General features: G+C 49.4%; 1 protein-coding gene across 3 annotated transcripts; it reads left to right on the forward strand.

The window, feature by feature from the left end:
- The first annotated feature begins 3254 nt into the window (after window positions 1-3254).
- RIN1 (Ras and Rab interactor 1) lies at window positions 3255-13977 on the forward strand. 3 transcript variants are annotated; one of them, XM_083417005.1, is made up of 7 exons: window positions 3255-3809; window positions 4643-4717; window positions 9713-9893; window positions 10552-10666; window positions 10818-10890; window positions 11604-11695; window positions 12847-13977. In XM_083417005.1, the coding sequence occupies exons 2-7, from the start codon at window positions 4647-4649 to the stop codon at window positions 13470-13472; spliced, it is 1158 nt and encodes a 385-aa protein (XP_083273131.1). In that variant the 5' UTR covers window positions 3255-3809; window positions 4643-4646; the 3' UTR covers window positions 13473-13977. The 3 variants fall into 3 exon arrangements, with proteins under 3 accessions (XP_083273131.1, XP_083273133.1, XP_083273132.1); XM_083417007.1 differs by lacking the exon at window positions 4643-4717 and adding an exon at window positions 5791-5851 and having other exon boundaries at window positions 3268-3809; XM_083417006.1 differs by lacking the exon at window positions 4643-4717 and having other exon boundaries at window positions 3278-3809.
- Window positions 13978-14661: the final 684 nt, after the last annotated feature.

The raw sequence follows: 14661 nt of genomic DNA on the forward strand, positions 1-14661 counted from the left end.
TGTAGCAGTGGTGGTATCTGTAAGGCCGGGCGATACCTGGTTTTGAGCAACGTAATATATCATCAGCTAAACATTGCAATATATGGATAAATCACAATGTCTGACATAGGTAAAAGGTAAAGGTACCCCTGCCCAAACGGGCCAGTCTTGCCAGACTCTAGGGTTGTGCGCTCATCTCACTCTATAGGCCGGGAGCCAGCGCTGTCCGCAGACACTTCCGGGTCACGTGGCCAGCATGACATCGCTGCTCTGGCGAGCCAGAGCCGCACACGGAACGCCGTTTACCTTCCCGCCAGTAAGTGGTCCCTATTTATCTACTTGCACTTAAGGGTGCTTTAGAACTGCTAGGTGGGCAGGAGCTGGGACCGAAAGATGGGAGCTCACCCCACCGCGGGGATTCGAACCATCGACCTTTCAATCGGCAAGTCCTAGGCGCTGAGGCTTTTACCCACAGCGCCACCCGCGTCCCATTCTGTCTGACATAAGGATGGGACTATTATAGAGGCGAACTGTAGGGCGGGACGATAACTGGCTTTCAACATCGAGATATCACCATCTAAGCATCGTGATATACCGTATCTTTCTATAAGACTCACCCGACCGTAAGATGCACCTAGTTTTTAGAGGAGGAAAACAAGAAACAAGAAAACAACGCAAAGCCTCCTGAGCAAAGAGGGAGCGTTCCTCCCTCTTTGCTCAGGAGGCATTGCAGGGCTATCCCTGAAGCCAGGAGAGCAAAAGGGATCGGTGCGCACCAATCCCTTTTGCTCTTCTGGCTTCAGCGATAGCTGCACAGCCTGCATTCACTCCATAAGACACACACACATTTCCTCTTACTTTTTAGGAGGGGGAAAGTGTGTCTTATAGAGTGAAAAATACGGTACCGATAGATCACGATGCCTGAAATAAGCATGGAGCTATGGAGAGGCATTGGCTGGCTTCACGGTTTTTCCCATCTTGTGATTTTTGCCGTGCCTGCCCTTGTGATTCTCTGCCCCCCCCCCCAGCCTGCGTGAGGCAGGGGAGAGCTGAGCCATCAGAGTTAACAGGGGCTGCAGAAATCGAAGAGAAGCATCAGCTGGCTTCAAGGTTTTCCCCCACATTGTGATTTTCGCATAGCACACAGCCAAACACATTGTGATCTGTGGTATGTTGCCAGGTCAGAAATTATGAAACTGATAGCAAAAAATTGACTTCACAAAATGGTTTTGGATATATATATATAAATGCCCAGCCGTGTGTGTGTGTGTGTGTGTGTGTGTTGGGCAACTGATATAAAAGATTAATGAAATTCATGGAGGGTAAGGGTATCCATGGCTACTAGCCATAATGACTTTGTTCTCCCTCGGCTGTCAGAGGCAACAGGCCCCTGAATTCTAGTTGCTGGGAACTGTAAGTGGAGAGAATTGTTGTTGCTCTCAGGTCCTGCTTTCAGGCTTCCCCAAAATCATCTGGCTGGCCACCGTGAGAACAGGATACTGGACTACACAGGTGTTTGGCCTCATCCTGCAGGGCTCTCCTTAAGTTCTAAAGATGTTTTTGCCAGGGAATTGGCCGAGGCATCTGGAACAGAAGCAGAAAGACTCAAAGGGATTCCTGACTCCCACCAACCAACCGGATCCTTCCCCACCCCGCTCCCCCCACCCACTCCCCGCCGTGGCTCCTTCCTTCCTTCTTTCTTCAAAGCTGGGCTAGACCTTTGTTCTGTCTCTTTCCTGCCCATTTCTCCTTTGCTTACAAGGGCTGCTTCTCAGAAAGCACAGAAACGAACGAGAAACTCTCAGGTGCTAAAACAGAAGAGATGGGAAAACTTTATTGCGGCTAAACAAGAAGAGCCTATTAAGGGTTGTGAGCAGAGGCTTTGACCAAGATAATCTTCAAGAAGACAAAACAAAAAAACATATGGCCAAAATGAAATATTTTGCTGAAGATGAAGAAAATTCTTTCCCACGCATTATTAGCTGGGATGAGTGGTTTCCATTTGAATGCTTAACAGGCAACTCAAAGCAATGAGGCTGCTGTACAGAAAGCTATACAGTCATACCTCGGGTTACAGACGCTTCAGGTTGCATGTTTTCAGGATACGGACGAGTCAAAACCCGGAATTACCACAAGTGAGACCATTTGCCCATTGGATTTAGTTTTGCCTGCACTGACCGGCAGCTGCCGTCTAGGGTTTCACACAGTGTCTCTTTCCCAGTCCTACCTGTTGCTGCCAGGGACTGAACCAGGGACTGTTCTGTGGCCCTTCCCCTAAAAATGACATCAGATTCTTGTCCTCACGATTCTGAATAAAGAGCTGGTTTAAACCACTAGCTCAGTATTGTCCCCAACTGGCAGATGTTTTCCAGGGTTCCATGCAGTGCTATTTTGCAGGCCTGTTTGGAAAGTGTTGGAAATTGAATGCTTCCTTATTACCCTAATGAAAGAAACGTTTTGCCTCTTTCAACATAATTTTAAAACTGTACTGTCAACAGAGCGCATGGCAATTTGATTCCAGTTTAGCACCTCTGGCCAGGTAGCACTCAGAGAAAATGCCTTCCTTGGCCTACCTTAGACTGTTTGGAAAGTCATTATTATCATTTCTCTCTTTTTTAGCTGTGATCCCTGCATTGCTGGGGGTTGGACTAGATGACCCTTGAGGTCCCTTCCAAGCCTACGATTCTGTGATTCTCATTACTCAGGAGCTGAACTCTGGGAACTGATTTTCGATTCTAGGGCTCCCTGACAAACCTAGAGAAGTAGCAAGAAGAACAAAATGGGAGTGGGAATCTGAATAAACCTTCCCTACTAAACAATAATAAGGGACGCGGGTGGCGCTGTGGGTAAAACCTCAGCGCCCAGGGCTTGCCGATCACATGGTCGGCGGTTCGAATCCCCGCGGCGGGGTGAGCTCCCGTCTTTCGGTCCCAGCTCCTGCCCACCTAGCAGTTCGAAAGCACCCTTAAGTGCAAGTAGATAAATAGGTACCGCTTTATAGTGGGAAGGTAAACGGCGTTTCCGTGTGCTGCGCTGGTGCCGGCTCTCCAGAGCAGCTTTGTCACTCTGGCCACGTGACCCGGAAGTGTCGCCGGACAGCGCTGGCCCCCGGCCTCTTAAGTGAGATGGGCACACAACCCTAGAGTCGGACATGACTGGCCCGCAAGGGCAGGGGTACCTTTACCTTTACTAAACAATAATACTTCTGGAGCAAACTTTGCCAGTCTGGGACTCTCCAGATGTTTCTGGCTGCATATCCCATCACCATGGGAGCCCTAGGGTGGCAAAGGCTATTACAGAGGGGGTTGAAACATGGAAGGCTCTCTGCACTTGCTCAGAGACTCCCCCCTTTTGTGCTTCCTTCCCTTTTTCTATTTCCAATCAAACTGACCTGGATAGCTCAGTTGGTAAGAGCATGAGACTCTAAACCTCAGGGTCGTGAGTTCGAGCTTCACATTGGGCAAAAAGATTCCTGCATTGCAGGGGGTTGGACTAGATGACCCCAGGGGTCCCTTCCAACCATTCTATGATTCTGTGAAATCTGCTGCTGCTGCTACTCCTTGGCATTTTGCAAAGCCAGCCGCCTCTTCCGTGGCAGGAGCCCTGCGGTGAGCTCAGCCTTCTCAAGATTTCAGCCCATGAAGTAAGAGTCTGTTGTTGAGAGCCAGGTGCCCACCCTCCTTCCCGGTGCCGCTTGCCCAAGCCTCGCCCCGGAGCTGGATCTCAGCCAAGACGTCTTCAGGCAGCTGAGATGAGCGCAGCCGAGAGAGAAACCGAGTGCAATAGGGGAGGCAAAGGAGCACGCCGTGGAGTTGCCGGAGAGAGAAGAGGTGAGTGGCGAGGATGGGGAGGGGGGCTTGCTTGGGGCACCCTGGATTGGGGGGGGGGCGTTGTAGATGGGAATTCTCTCCCTTCCTCTATTGACCAAACTGTATTGCTGGGAACTGGTGCCAACGGCGCTTCCCCGCAGCAGCAGTTGATTTCCTTGTTTGTGGACTCCTTGCTTCGGGGAGGGCAGTGCCGTCTAAAGGATACAGCTGGTCACGTGGAAGCCGCCTTTGTAGTCCCGTTGCTAGAAAGTGTGCTGCGCGTGTGTTTTGTGCGGGGATGTTACACTAGGGGTGTGCTGCTGATCAGGAAGGAACTGGGAGCTGAGACTCCTGGGGTCATTTCCAGCTCTGGTTTCTCAGCCGCATGGCAGAGGAGGAAAAAAGTTAAGACTCTCCCGTTGCTCCCCCAGGGGCTGTTCAAACCCAGCTCCCATGTATGGCCAATGGTCAGGGCTGTGAACAGTGGCGTAGCGTGGGTTGTCAGCACCCGGGGCGAGGCAAGTAATTTGCGCCCCCTAACCCGTGGATTTTAGTAAGGGCAGAGAGCAGCGAGTGCGAGCGCCCCCCTTCCCAGATGTTGCGCCCGGTGCGGCCGGGCCCCCCCCCTGCACCCCCCCCCACTCTAAGCCACTGGCTGTGAAGAGCTGGATTTCAGCAAGATCTGTGGAGCAGTTGCCGGTTCCCCCATCCCTGGGGTGAAGGGACAAGCCTCCTTCTGTATCTGGCGCCGGAGGATGGGAGTCACTCTGGATTAAGTGGGTTGCTAGTGTCTGGGGGCACTGGGAAAGCTTTATTTTATTCTGCAGTATTTTATATCCTGCCTTTCCTCCAAGGGATATGATGTGGCGCACAGCACTTTCTCCCTCCCCGTTTTTTATCCTACAACAACGCTGCGAGGTAGACTTAAGGTGAGAAGTTGTACCTGGCCCAAGGCTTCATGGCTGGGGATTTTGAACCCAAGTCTTCTAAATCGCAGTCTTGACAAGCTGAGCCACACTGGCCCTGACCCTAAACTCACTTAACCTGCCCCCCTACTCCAGAACTCGTGGGGGGTTGTGCCTGAGTCAGCATGCATAGGGTTGTATCCAGCTCAGTCCTACTCTTAATAGACCCGTTGAAATCAAAACTTAAGTCAGTCGCGTGGCCATTGATTTCAAAGGGTTGTCTGAGTAGGACTGAGCGGGATACTTACCCATGTCCCCAGGGGGGCATCTCACAGCTATTATATCTTAGATGGTCCCTGGGCACTGGGACTGTTGGGTTTGCAGAAACAGGTTTACTGGTGTTCACTGGTGAAAGGTGGGAGGTTTGGTTCCTGGGTTGCTGAGCTCAAGATGCTGGCCAGGGCATGTTCATGAACAACACAAACAAACACCCATCCCTGACCGCTGGCCTTGCTGGCAGGGCTGATGGGAGTTGAGTCTACTGTTTGGAGGCCACCAGGTTCCCCAGCCCAGGATTTGTGTATTATTGGCAAACAAGGCCTTGTCCAGCTCCAATTGAAAGGCCCCCATCCCGGGCCCCCAGTTATACGGTCAGGAGGAAGGAAGGAAGGAAACACCATTCTTCCTCTTCCCCTCTTCCCACATGTCTTTGCATGTGATTCTGCACCTCATCTTTGGCCTTATGTTGATGTCACTCCTGCCCCGCCCCCTGTGCATGTCAAGAGTTGTGGGGATGGATTACAGAATTATAGAATTGGAAGGGACATGAGGGTCACTAGTCCAACCCCCTGTATGAATGTAGGAATCTTCTTGCCCAATGCGGGGCTCAAACCCACGGCCCCAAGATCAAGAGTCTCATGCTCTACCAACTGTACTATGGGAACCTGGCCTAGCTGAGCCCAGTATTTTTGGCTAACTTGCTCAAGTTCCCATCGCCTGGAGTGGCTCTCTTCCCCCACCTCCCAACAACCCTGTGAGGTAGGTTAGACTTCATTTTCTTTTGTTTCTTACATTTATATCTTGCTTTCCCACACTAGGAGCTCAAGGCGGCATACGTGGTTTACCCCCCTCCCCATTTTAGCCTCACAACCAAATCAGGTAGGTTACCCGTTGGGCTTTATGGGTGGCTGAGAAGAGATTCAAATCAGTCCTAGCCTGATCCATTGGATCAGGTGGATCTGATAGGTTCCTCCCCCCCAAAAAAACCCCCTAAATATTGTGTGAGGTGGATGTGTGTGTGTGTTTGGGGGTTGTGTGCCATAGCTGGGAAATGAAAGATTAACCCTTCCCTACCTGTGTGACCTTCCACCCCTCCCCCTCTTGTGCCACAATTAGGCTTGCAGTGGGGAGGGAAAGAAAACTCCTATTGGCTCCATTAGGAGGGTTTTTTTGAGAAGAGGACATTGTAGAACTGCCAGGGCCCATGGTTTCCCCAACCACAAGCACTGCAGCTCAGGAGAGACCTTGATGACTGTTTAGTATTATTATTATGAATTGCCAGCCATGAATATAGCACTTGTTGTCTCACACACTCTGCTTGCCGCTGCTTTCATCTCACCGAATTTGTCGCTTCTGCTTTCTTTTGTCTCTCCTCCTGCTGGTCCATTCCCTGGAACTGCTCAGGGAGTGCTGAAATTCAGACCTCTCACTGTTTTGACTTCAGGCACACTTTAGCTCCCAGGCCTTCTCCTCTAGGAAACACAGATCTCACTCCTAACCCCCGTGTTGCTGGCGGGCCCTTGGCACTTAACCAGGTTTTGTGCTCCTTTGGAATGAGGCACAGGGGAGAATGGTGTGTCTTTAAGAAATATAGTTCATTCACACATATTTAATAATAATAATAATTTTATTATTTATACCCCGCCCATCTGGGTTTCCCCAGCCACTTTGGGCGGCTCCCAACAGAACATTAAAAACAGAATAAAACTTCAAACATTAAAAACTTCCCTAAACAGGGCTGCCTTCAGATGTCTTTTAAAAGTCAGATAGTTGTTTATTTCCGTGACATCTGATAGGAGGGTGTTCCACAGGGTGGGCACCACTGCCGAGAAGGCCCTCTGCCTGGTTCCCTGTAACCTCACTTCTTGCAGCAAGGGAACTGCTAGAAGGCCCTCAGCGCTGGATGGTCATCTGTCATGTATGATTCCTGCATCATTATTTTAAAGGCGTTTTAGTGTATTTTATTGTTGCTGTTTTTATTTTCCCGTGAGCTGCCAAATTAGCTAAACGAAAGCCATAAGCAAGAATATCACAGCTAGGGGGAGATTTAACCAGACTCCTTCCATCACCCTGTTCCCATGCTTGCTTTCCTCTTCCCTCCCCATTCCTTTTCCTTCTGTGTCATGCCTTTGAGATGGCTGAGCCTGCATTCAGGAAACCGCCTTATTTTATTGTAAAAAAATGTATTGATAGCACATGGAAAATGCCATGTGCTTTATACATGTGATGGTGGTTAAGGAACTGGCAGTCTGCATCGGGACTGTTTGTGGGTGGGAGAGATGGCAAATGGAACAAAGGGGGTCGTTAAGCTAAAGTGAGAAGCTTTTTCAGCTTTGTTTTGGGTTGGGGGTGAGGACAAAGGGGTTAGCTCTCCCCACACCGGCGGGAGGCCCATTTCCACAGGCTTCTCCTTCCCCCTGTGGGGCAGGGCAGCTGCTAAGTGATCCACTCAAAGCTGTGCTCCTCCCCTCTCCAAATTGCAGCTTCTCATGCCACGGAGCTGATTCATAGACTGCCTTACTTTCTCGTCTCTCGCCCCCGCTGTGTTTTGTAACAGCTCGAGGATGGCTCCCGCCTTCAGCTCATGTCCGATCCAGCTGTGTCTCTGCAGAGGGTGGCAACTTTCCCCTCCCTGGCATGTTCCTGTGCTTAAAAAAAAAACACCAATGCGACGGTGCTGCAGAAACTCAACAGGTATTTCCACACAAGGATAATCTGCACCTGTTGGATTTCTGCAGAGCATGAAAATAAAACGCATAGGACGGAGCTGTTTCTCCATCTAACATAAAAAGAGGATCAGGGCCAAAGACCCATCTAAGTTCATTATCCTGTTCTCACACTAGCCAACCAGATACATCTGGAAATCCTGAAAGCAAGATCCAAAGGAAAGAGCACTCGACCCACTTGCGATTTCCAGTAACTTCTATCATTCAGAGCCATACTGCCTCTTGACAGTGGAGGAAGAAAAGGGCCATTGTGGCTGCTAGTGTCCTTTGATTTCCTTGTCCTTCATGAATTGATCCAAGTTGGTGGGCTATATAATGTGGTCAGCCATGGGCACACATAGTCTGTGGGCCTTCCTTGGTGCCTGCCAGATATCCTTCCCTCTCCCCTCCCCTTGATTTCTCTCTCTCTCTCTCTCTCTCTCTCTCTCTCTCTCTCTTTCGAGGTAGGGCTGGGGAAGACCTTTCTCTGCTGGAGAGTTGCTGCCGGCCAGTGTAGGAATGGATCTACTGTGAAACCAATGAAGCTTAAGCTTCAGAGACCCTCAATCCTGAAGGGGCCCCAGAAGCGACTTTTGCCCACGTTGCTTAAAAAATGCGGGTCTGGTAGACCCAATCTGAGTCGCACAACTCAAATTGACTCATTTTGTTGTTGTCTATATTTAAACTAGTTTGAGTCCTGTTATGTACTGAAGTTCTCACCCTGGGCCAACAGGGGAGTACTGTAGATAGTTTTCACTCAGGTCCACATATGCAAATAAGGAATTGAAAGTGACGTTCAGTGATTGGATAGTTACAGAAAGTGGTTACTGTTGCGTTGTAGTGGAGCTCTATATAAGCAGGCTGGCTGAACCCTTCAGTTCAGTTCTGTTCTGGCCTGTGAATAAACAAGAGCTGTCTGAAGAATTGCTGTGTCATCTGATATGTTCACCCACAACTTAACAAGTCTGTAGCACCAATGTTATAAAAGTGTAGTGATCTGTCGTGGAACACCACCACCGAAGACAATAACAGTGGTGACCCAGACCTCGTTGCTGGTTTGAAGGGGCCCCCAGGACAGTTCAAGCTTCAGGGCCCCAAAAATGTAGGTCTGCCACTGAGTCAGCATAGACAATACTGAGCTAGGCGGACCAGCCTTTAGACGCCATGCAAGACAGCTTCCTATGCCCCAGGTGCTCTGTCACATTTCAGCCACAAGTATACACTCAAAGGCTGCGTATACAGCAATGCCTTTCAAGCACATTCTTTTCCTCAGAATTCCTGGCACTGCTATTTACCCCTCACAGTTACTATTCTCAGCAAACCTTAACAGACTAACTACAGCGCCCATAATTCTCTGAGGGGGAAACATGCACTTCAAATGTGCTTCAAAAGCCACAGGCACCAAATCTATGGGCTTGCGGACACCCCTCAAAGTATGTTGGGACAGGGCTGAGCCCCCGCCAATCTTGAGGGGCCAGGCCTCGCGGGATCTCCCTGCGGTGGCAGCAGGCCTTGCAGCCTCCTCCCAACATGCGTGATGTCACAGGATAGAAATGGAATAAAGTAAGACTGGCAGATGAAATTATTAGACTATGCAGAGATGGCAAGATTGACCAGGGAAATCAGAAATCAGGAGGACCAAAACTTCAACAGAGAGTGGGGCAAATATAGACTGTATTTGAAAGACCACTGTAAACACTTGGCAGGCTTTAAATAACTCTTGCAATGATACATAGACTTTGGATACACTGGAGGACGGTTAACTAGATGGATTTATAATACGCAGTAGAAAAAGTTATTTAAAGAACCCACAGGGGGGAGGAGGGAAGTCCTAGGATTTGGAAGAATCCTGTGTAAAATTTTAACTTTTGCAAGAATAACATTTGTGTGAATTAACTTGCAAAATCTAATTTTTTAAAAATAAGGGAATAAAGTAAAGTCATGCTAAGCAGGGCAGGTCTCTTGGGTTGCCTGTTGTTTGCGCCCCTTTCAGTTCCTCACGCTGGACTCAGGGGAGGTTTTTGTTCCCTCTCAGGATGACTCGGAACCCGATCTACGACTATCCCGAGCCTTATGCCAACCCACGGCACGGGACGGTGGCCTCCCCCCGGAGCATCAGCCTCGTGGGACGACTGCGCCTCACTCAGCCAGTTTGGCTCCAGCTGGGCATCAACTCAGCTGCTGCACTTCACATCCTTCAGCGTGAACCACCCGGGGTGAGGATCGACAGGGTTTTGTCATTAGCACCCCACTTTAGAGCATAGGAGTGATGAGAATAGTGCTTCTGAGCATACTCTGAGTGACCTCTGCCGCTTGGGCTGCAACGTTTCCCTTTCGACAGAGGCTCCTTTCCATTCAGGAAGCACCTGAACGTCTGAAATTCAGGCTGCAGTGTAGGAATGCATTTGTGAGGGAGACAGCTTCACCTGTTGGATGTATCCGTTTCCACAAAAGTGAGAAGGCAGAACTCCCAGAACGGTTTAACCGTCAATCCGTCTTCACAGGCGACTCTGGAAAATGTAGTGCTGTGAGGGGAATTGGGGCCTCCTAACAACTCTCAGCACCCTTAAAAAACTATAGTTCCCAGAATTCCTTGTGGTCATAGAATCAGAGTGGGCCTCACACGCCATCTACTTTAATCCCTTCGCTCATACAGGAAATTTACAACACCAGCATCCCACCTGCCAAAAAGGGTAATCTAAATGCAGCCGTGCTTTCTTGGTATATTCTATTTCCTACAGAGCTTGCATTTTTTTAAAAGTTAGCATTTGGAACCTCTTCCCACTTAATGATGCTGCTGTCTGTGTGTCCCTGTTATTATAGCCTACCTTAACCTGCTTTCGTGCTTCTCTTCCCCCTTCTCCCCACTCCCAGACATTTTTAGTGCGGAGATCAAATACGCGGCAATGTCAAGTCCTGTGTTTACGCCTCCCCGACAATTCATCGCCGGCTTTTGTGACGACCCATTGCTTATGCCAGGAGCGTGCAGGTGAGAGTGGTGTATACGTTTGCCCTCCATGTTTGGGGGATTATTCAAGTGTTCTGGGAATAACTTTTATGAAGGAGAATTTTGGGGAGGAAATTCGTCCCAACTCTGGCCCAGGGTTAACTTTTCTCCATCCGTTTCTTATGTTCTCCAGTCATCTTCCTAGAGGGCTCGGATTTGACCTTCCCCAGCCTCCTGCACCTCATTGCTTCCTACTGCATAACCCCGTAAGTGGCTTGCCACCTTTGGAGACCACCATTATCCCCTATGGTGGTTCAATGACAACCAAGACTCCTGAATATATATATATATATATATATATATGTGTGTGTGTGTGTGTGAGGGGAGAAGGTCCTTGAGTGAATTGTCTAGTGCTCCTATCTGACCATTTTCTTTTAAAATGTCAGCTTTTGGGGGAAGTGTCAGGGCACAGGGGTTGAGCACAATCACTGCAGGTATGGCCAGGTGTGACTGTGAAAGACACCGCCTGAAACTCTGGAATGCTGGTCAGTGTAGCCCAGGGATGGGGAACTTGTGACCCTCCGGGTGTTGGGAGTGACTTTCCAGATGTTAATCTCAGGGTTGTGGGTTCGAGCCCCAGTCATGGGTGTAGCCAAGGGGGGGCAGGGGGCAGCTGCCCCCCCATCAAGTAAAACAATAGAAAAACTTAACTAACTGACCAATCACATCGGTTCTGCCCCCCCTAACAAAAATCCTGGCTACGCCCACGACCCCATGTTGGATGAAAGATTTCTGCACTGCAGGAGGTTGGACTAGATTACTCTTGTGGTCCCTTCCAAATCTATGATTCTATGATTTCCCGCTTAGAAAAAGATATAAATTGAATGTTCTGGTTTCTGGTTTCCAAGTGCATTGTTTTTTCTTCAAAGTTCTGGCTGAGTTTTGACAGACTTTCTCTTCTTCCCTCCCCCTGCCTCAGGGACATCCTCCCTCTCTCTCTGCGCCTTCCTCTGCTCATCTGGGAGGCCTCATCCTGCCAGCAGCTGGAGGCCATCGCTCACTTGGGGCTTGGTGAGTGGCTCAGTGTTGACTCGGTGGTAGAAATCTCCATCCAGCACCAAACCCCTGAACAGCAGCCCCACTTCAGCACCCCACACTCACCTGCCTGGCTTTTAACCTCCTAGGCTCCTTGACAGGGGTGGGGGATACACAGCTCAGTGACAGGGGATGTCAGGGGTGGAGAACCTTCTCCATCTCACGGGCTGCATTATTTCCTGAGGTCCACTTACCAAAAGTGGGCGGAGCCAGTGGGAAAAGTGGGTGGAGCAACTAATCCTACAGTTGGCTAAGTTTCCAGAGACACCTCCCTTCCCTGACTTTCATCCAAGCAAGAGCTCTAGGGCAGATTTTCAGCCAGGCAAAAGACACTCAAGGGGGGTGCGAGGCAGGGCAAGTCAGAGGCAAGGCCTGGGGGAATCCCAAAGGCCAAACAGAGAGGTCTGGGAGGCCACATCCAGCCAGATGATCCCCCAAGAAACATTACAGTGGCACCTCAGGTTACAGATGCTTCAGGTTACAGACTCCGCTAACCCAGAAATAGTACCTCGGGTTAAGAACTTTGCTTCAGGACGAGAACAGAAATTGTGTCACAGCGGTGCTGGGAGGCCCCATTGGCTAAAGTGGTACCTCAGGTTAAGAACAGTTTCAGGTTAAGAACGGACCTCCAGAACGAATTAAGTTATTAACCTGAGGTAACACTGTACTGATCAAGGCCACTTCTGCACTCACTGAAAGCCGTATTATGCCTCTTTAACAGTTGTAGCTCCCCGCAAATAATTATGGGAACTGCAGTTTGTTGAATGCAGCTTTTTGAGGGGAAGAGGGGCGGGGGTCTCTCAATATCTTTCAGGAACCATAAACTACAGTTCCCCAGGATTCTTTGAGGGGAAGCCATGACTGTTTAAAGCAGTACAGTACAACTCTTAAATATAAAGGTGCAGATGTGGCTCAAGTATAAAACTGCTTCCTAACAATATTAGTCACTGATGGATGCAGGTTGCTCCCAGTGGTTGCCTAGCAACCACAACCAATGCATCTCCACCTTCTTCTTTTTTCTGGCCTGACAAAGATAATCATAGCCAGGCTAGAGCTTTGAGCACCCAGCAAATGCTTTTTTAACACAGTTTGTTCTCTCTCTTTTTATCCTCATTCCCTGCCTCCAGAATTTTGGAGCTCATCCCTGAACACTAAGGATTTCAGCAGGCCTATTCCCCCGGTGCCTCTTTCCGGCCCGGACAAGGGCCCCACGAGCGACACCCAGGTGGGGAGCTGTGCAAAGCTGGTTTGTGGACAACCTGCCAGATCCCATGATATTCCAACCCCCCCGCCAGCTGACGGAACTCTGCACAAGGATGTGGGCACCCGGCGCCAGCGCTTCAAGAACAACGTCAAGGTCCAAGTGTCCACAGAGGCTGTCAGCCCCCTGTCCCCCCCGGCGGTCCCACCGCCCCCCATTCCCGTTGGGAAAAAGAAGAAAAAGAATCTGCCCCACCCTCCTGTCCCCGGTGGGAAAAGCCAGTTACCCAACCGCAACCCTTTCCCTCAAGATTCCTCACAGGCTCCAGCGAGGTTGGAAACTTACAGCATACCCCAGAGCAAGAAGGAGGAGCTTATGGGTCAAGCTGGGCGCCCTTTAACCCCTGGTCCTTCTTCACAGCAGCCACTGCATGTTACGGAAGAGGACCAGCCAGGGTTATCTTACCCGGGTCACTTTTTCCAGGAACAAGAAAGGGGCAGGTTCGGCAACGGAGTAAAAGGCTGCCTTCTTCCGTCTTCCGAGCCTTCTTGAGCGCCGATTCCTGGAGCTGGGCTTTTGGGGGAACTTTGATGACGCAAACGGGGCCAGGAGGTGTTCCCAAAGAAGGCAAGGATGTCAACATTATTAGAGCAAGTGGGTGAATGGGTCCTATCCTAGATTTTGAATGGGAATCTGGAGCCAGGGAGAGACACTCTAGCCTTCAATGCTTAGGAGATGTAGGAGAGAGAGAGAGAGAAGAAAATGTAATGGAAGGACGGGGAGGGTTGGCACTCTGGCTTTCCATTTGCCAGCAGGGTGGATGGGATTTGTAGTTTCACAACATCTGGAAGGCTACATGCTCCCCACCCAAAATATAACTGCATCCAATAAGCTACTGGAACTTTTCTTGTGTTTTTTTCCCTTGCACCTTTAGTTTCTTTAAACTAAACTTGTTGCTGTTTGATGTCCTCTCTCCTAGAGGGGGAAGAGTGTTACACCATTGCTGAGTCATGTTTTGCTGTTAATAAATATAAACTACAATTTCTTAACACAGAAATACTTTGTTTATTGATCAAATGCATATAAATAACACCAGTATAGACAGACAAAGACCCTGTTGGTGGGGGGGGGGGGTCTATAAACATATCCTTTATATTCTTATTTAACTATTAAAAGTGATTTTCGCCACATTGCCTACCGGGAAGTAAATCTTGCTCAGTTCAATGAGCCTTTATTCTGACACATATTTTGCATTGTGGGGATAGCTCAGTTGCTGGGGATAGAGCACCAGACGCTTAACCCCAGGGTCGCGGGTTCGAGTCCCACGTTGGGCAAAAGATTCCTGCATTGCAGGGGGTTGGACTAGAGGGCCTCGTGGCCCCTTCCAACTCTACAATTCCATGAGTCTAAGTAAGTAGGTATTGGGTTGTGGGCTTAAGCTCCCTACATAGGTTTTAACAGTAATGCAGATCTTGTACAATAAAAAGGAACAGGTCCCACGTAACAGGGATAAGATAAGACTATCAATGGCTAGCTCTGCTTCCATGGTCAGAGGCAGAAACGGACCCTCTAGTTGTCCCTATTTTCTAGTAACAGTCCTGGATTTACAGGTTTCTGATTTGATCCTGGAATGTCCCACTTTTCCTAAAGACGTCCCTATTTTCATTGGAGAAAAGTTGGAGGGTATGGAGTTATGCAACCCCTGAGCCAAGGAGATAAGTAACTATACAACCTTTAGAAG

The sequence above is a fragment of the Podarcis tiliguerta genome (assembly GCF_965153285.1).
Source record: "Podarcis tiliguerta genome assembly, chromosome: 16".
Lineage (NCBI taxonomy): Eukaryota > Metazoa > Chordata > Lepidosauria > Squamata > Lacertidae > Podarcis > Podarcis tiliguerta.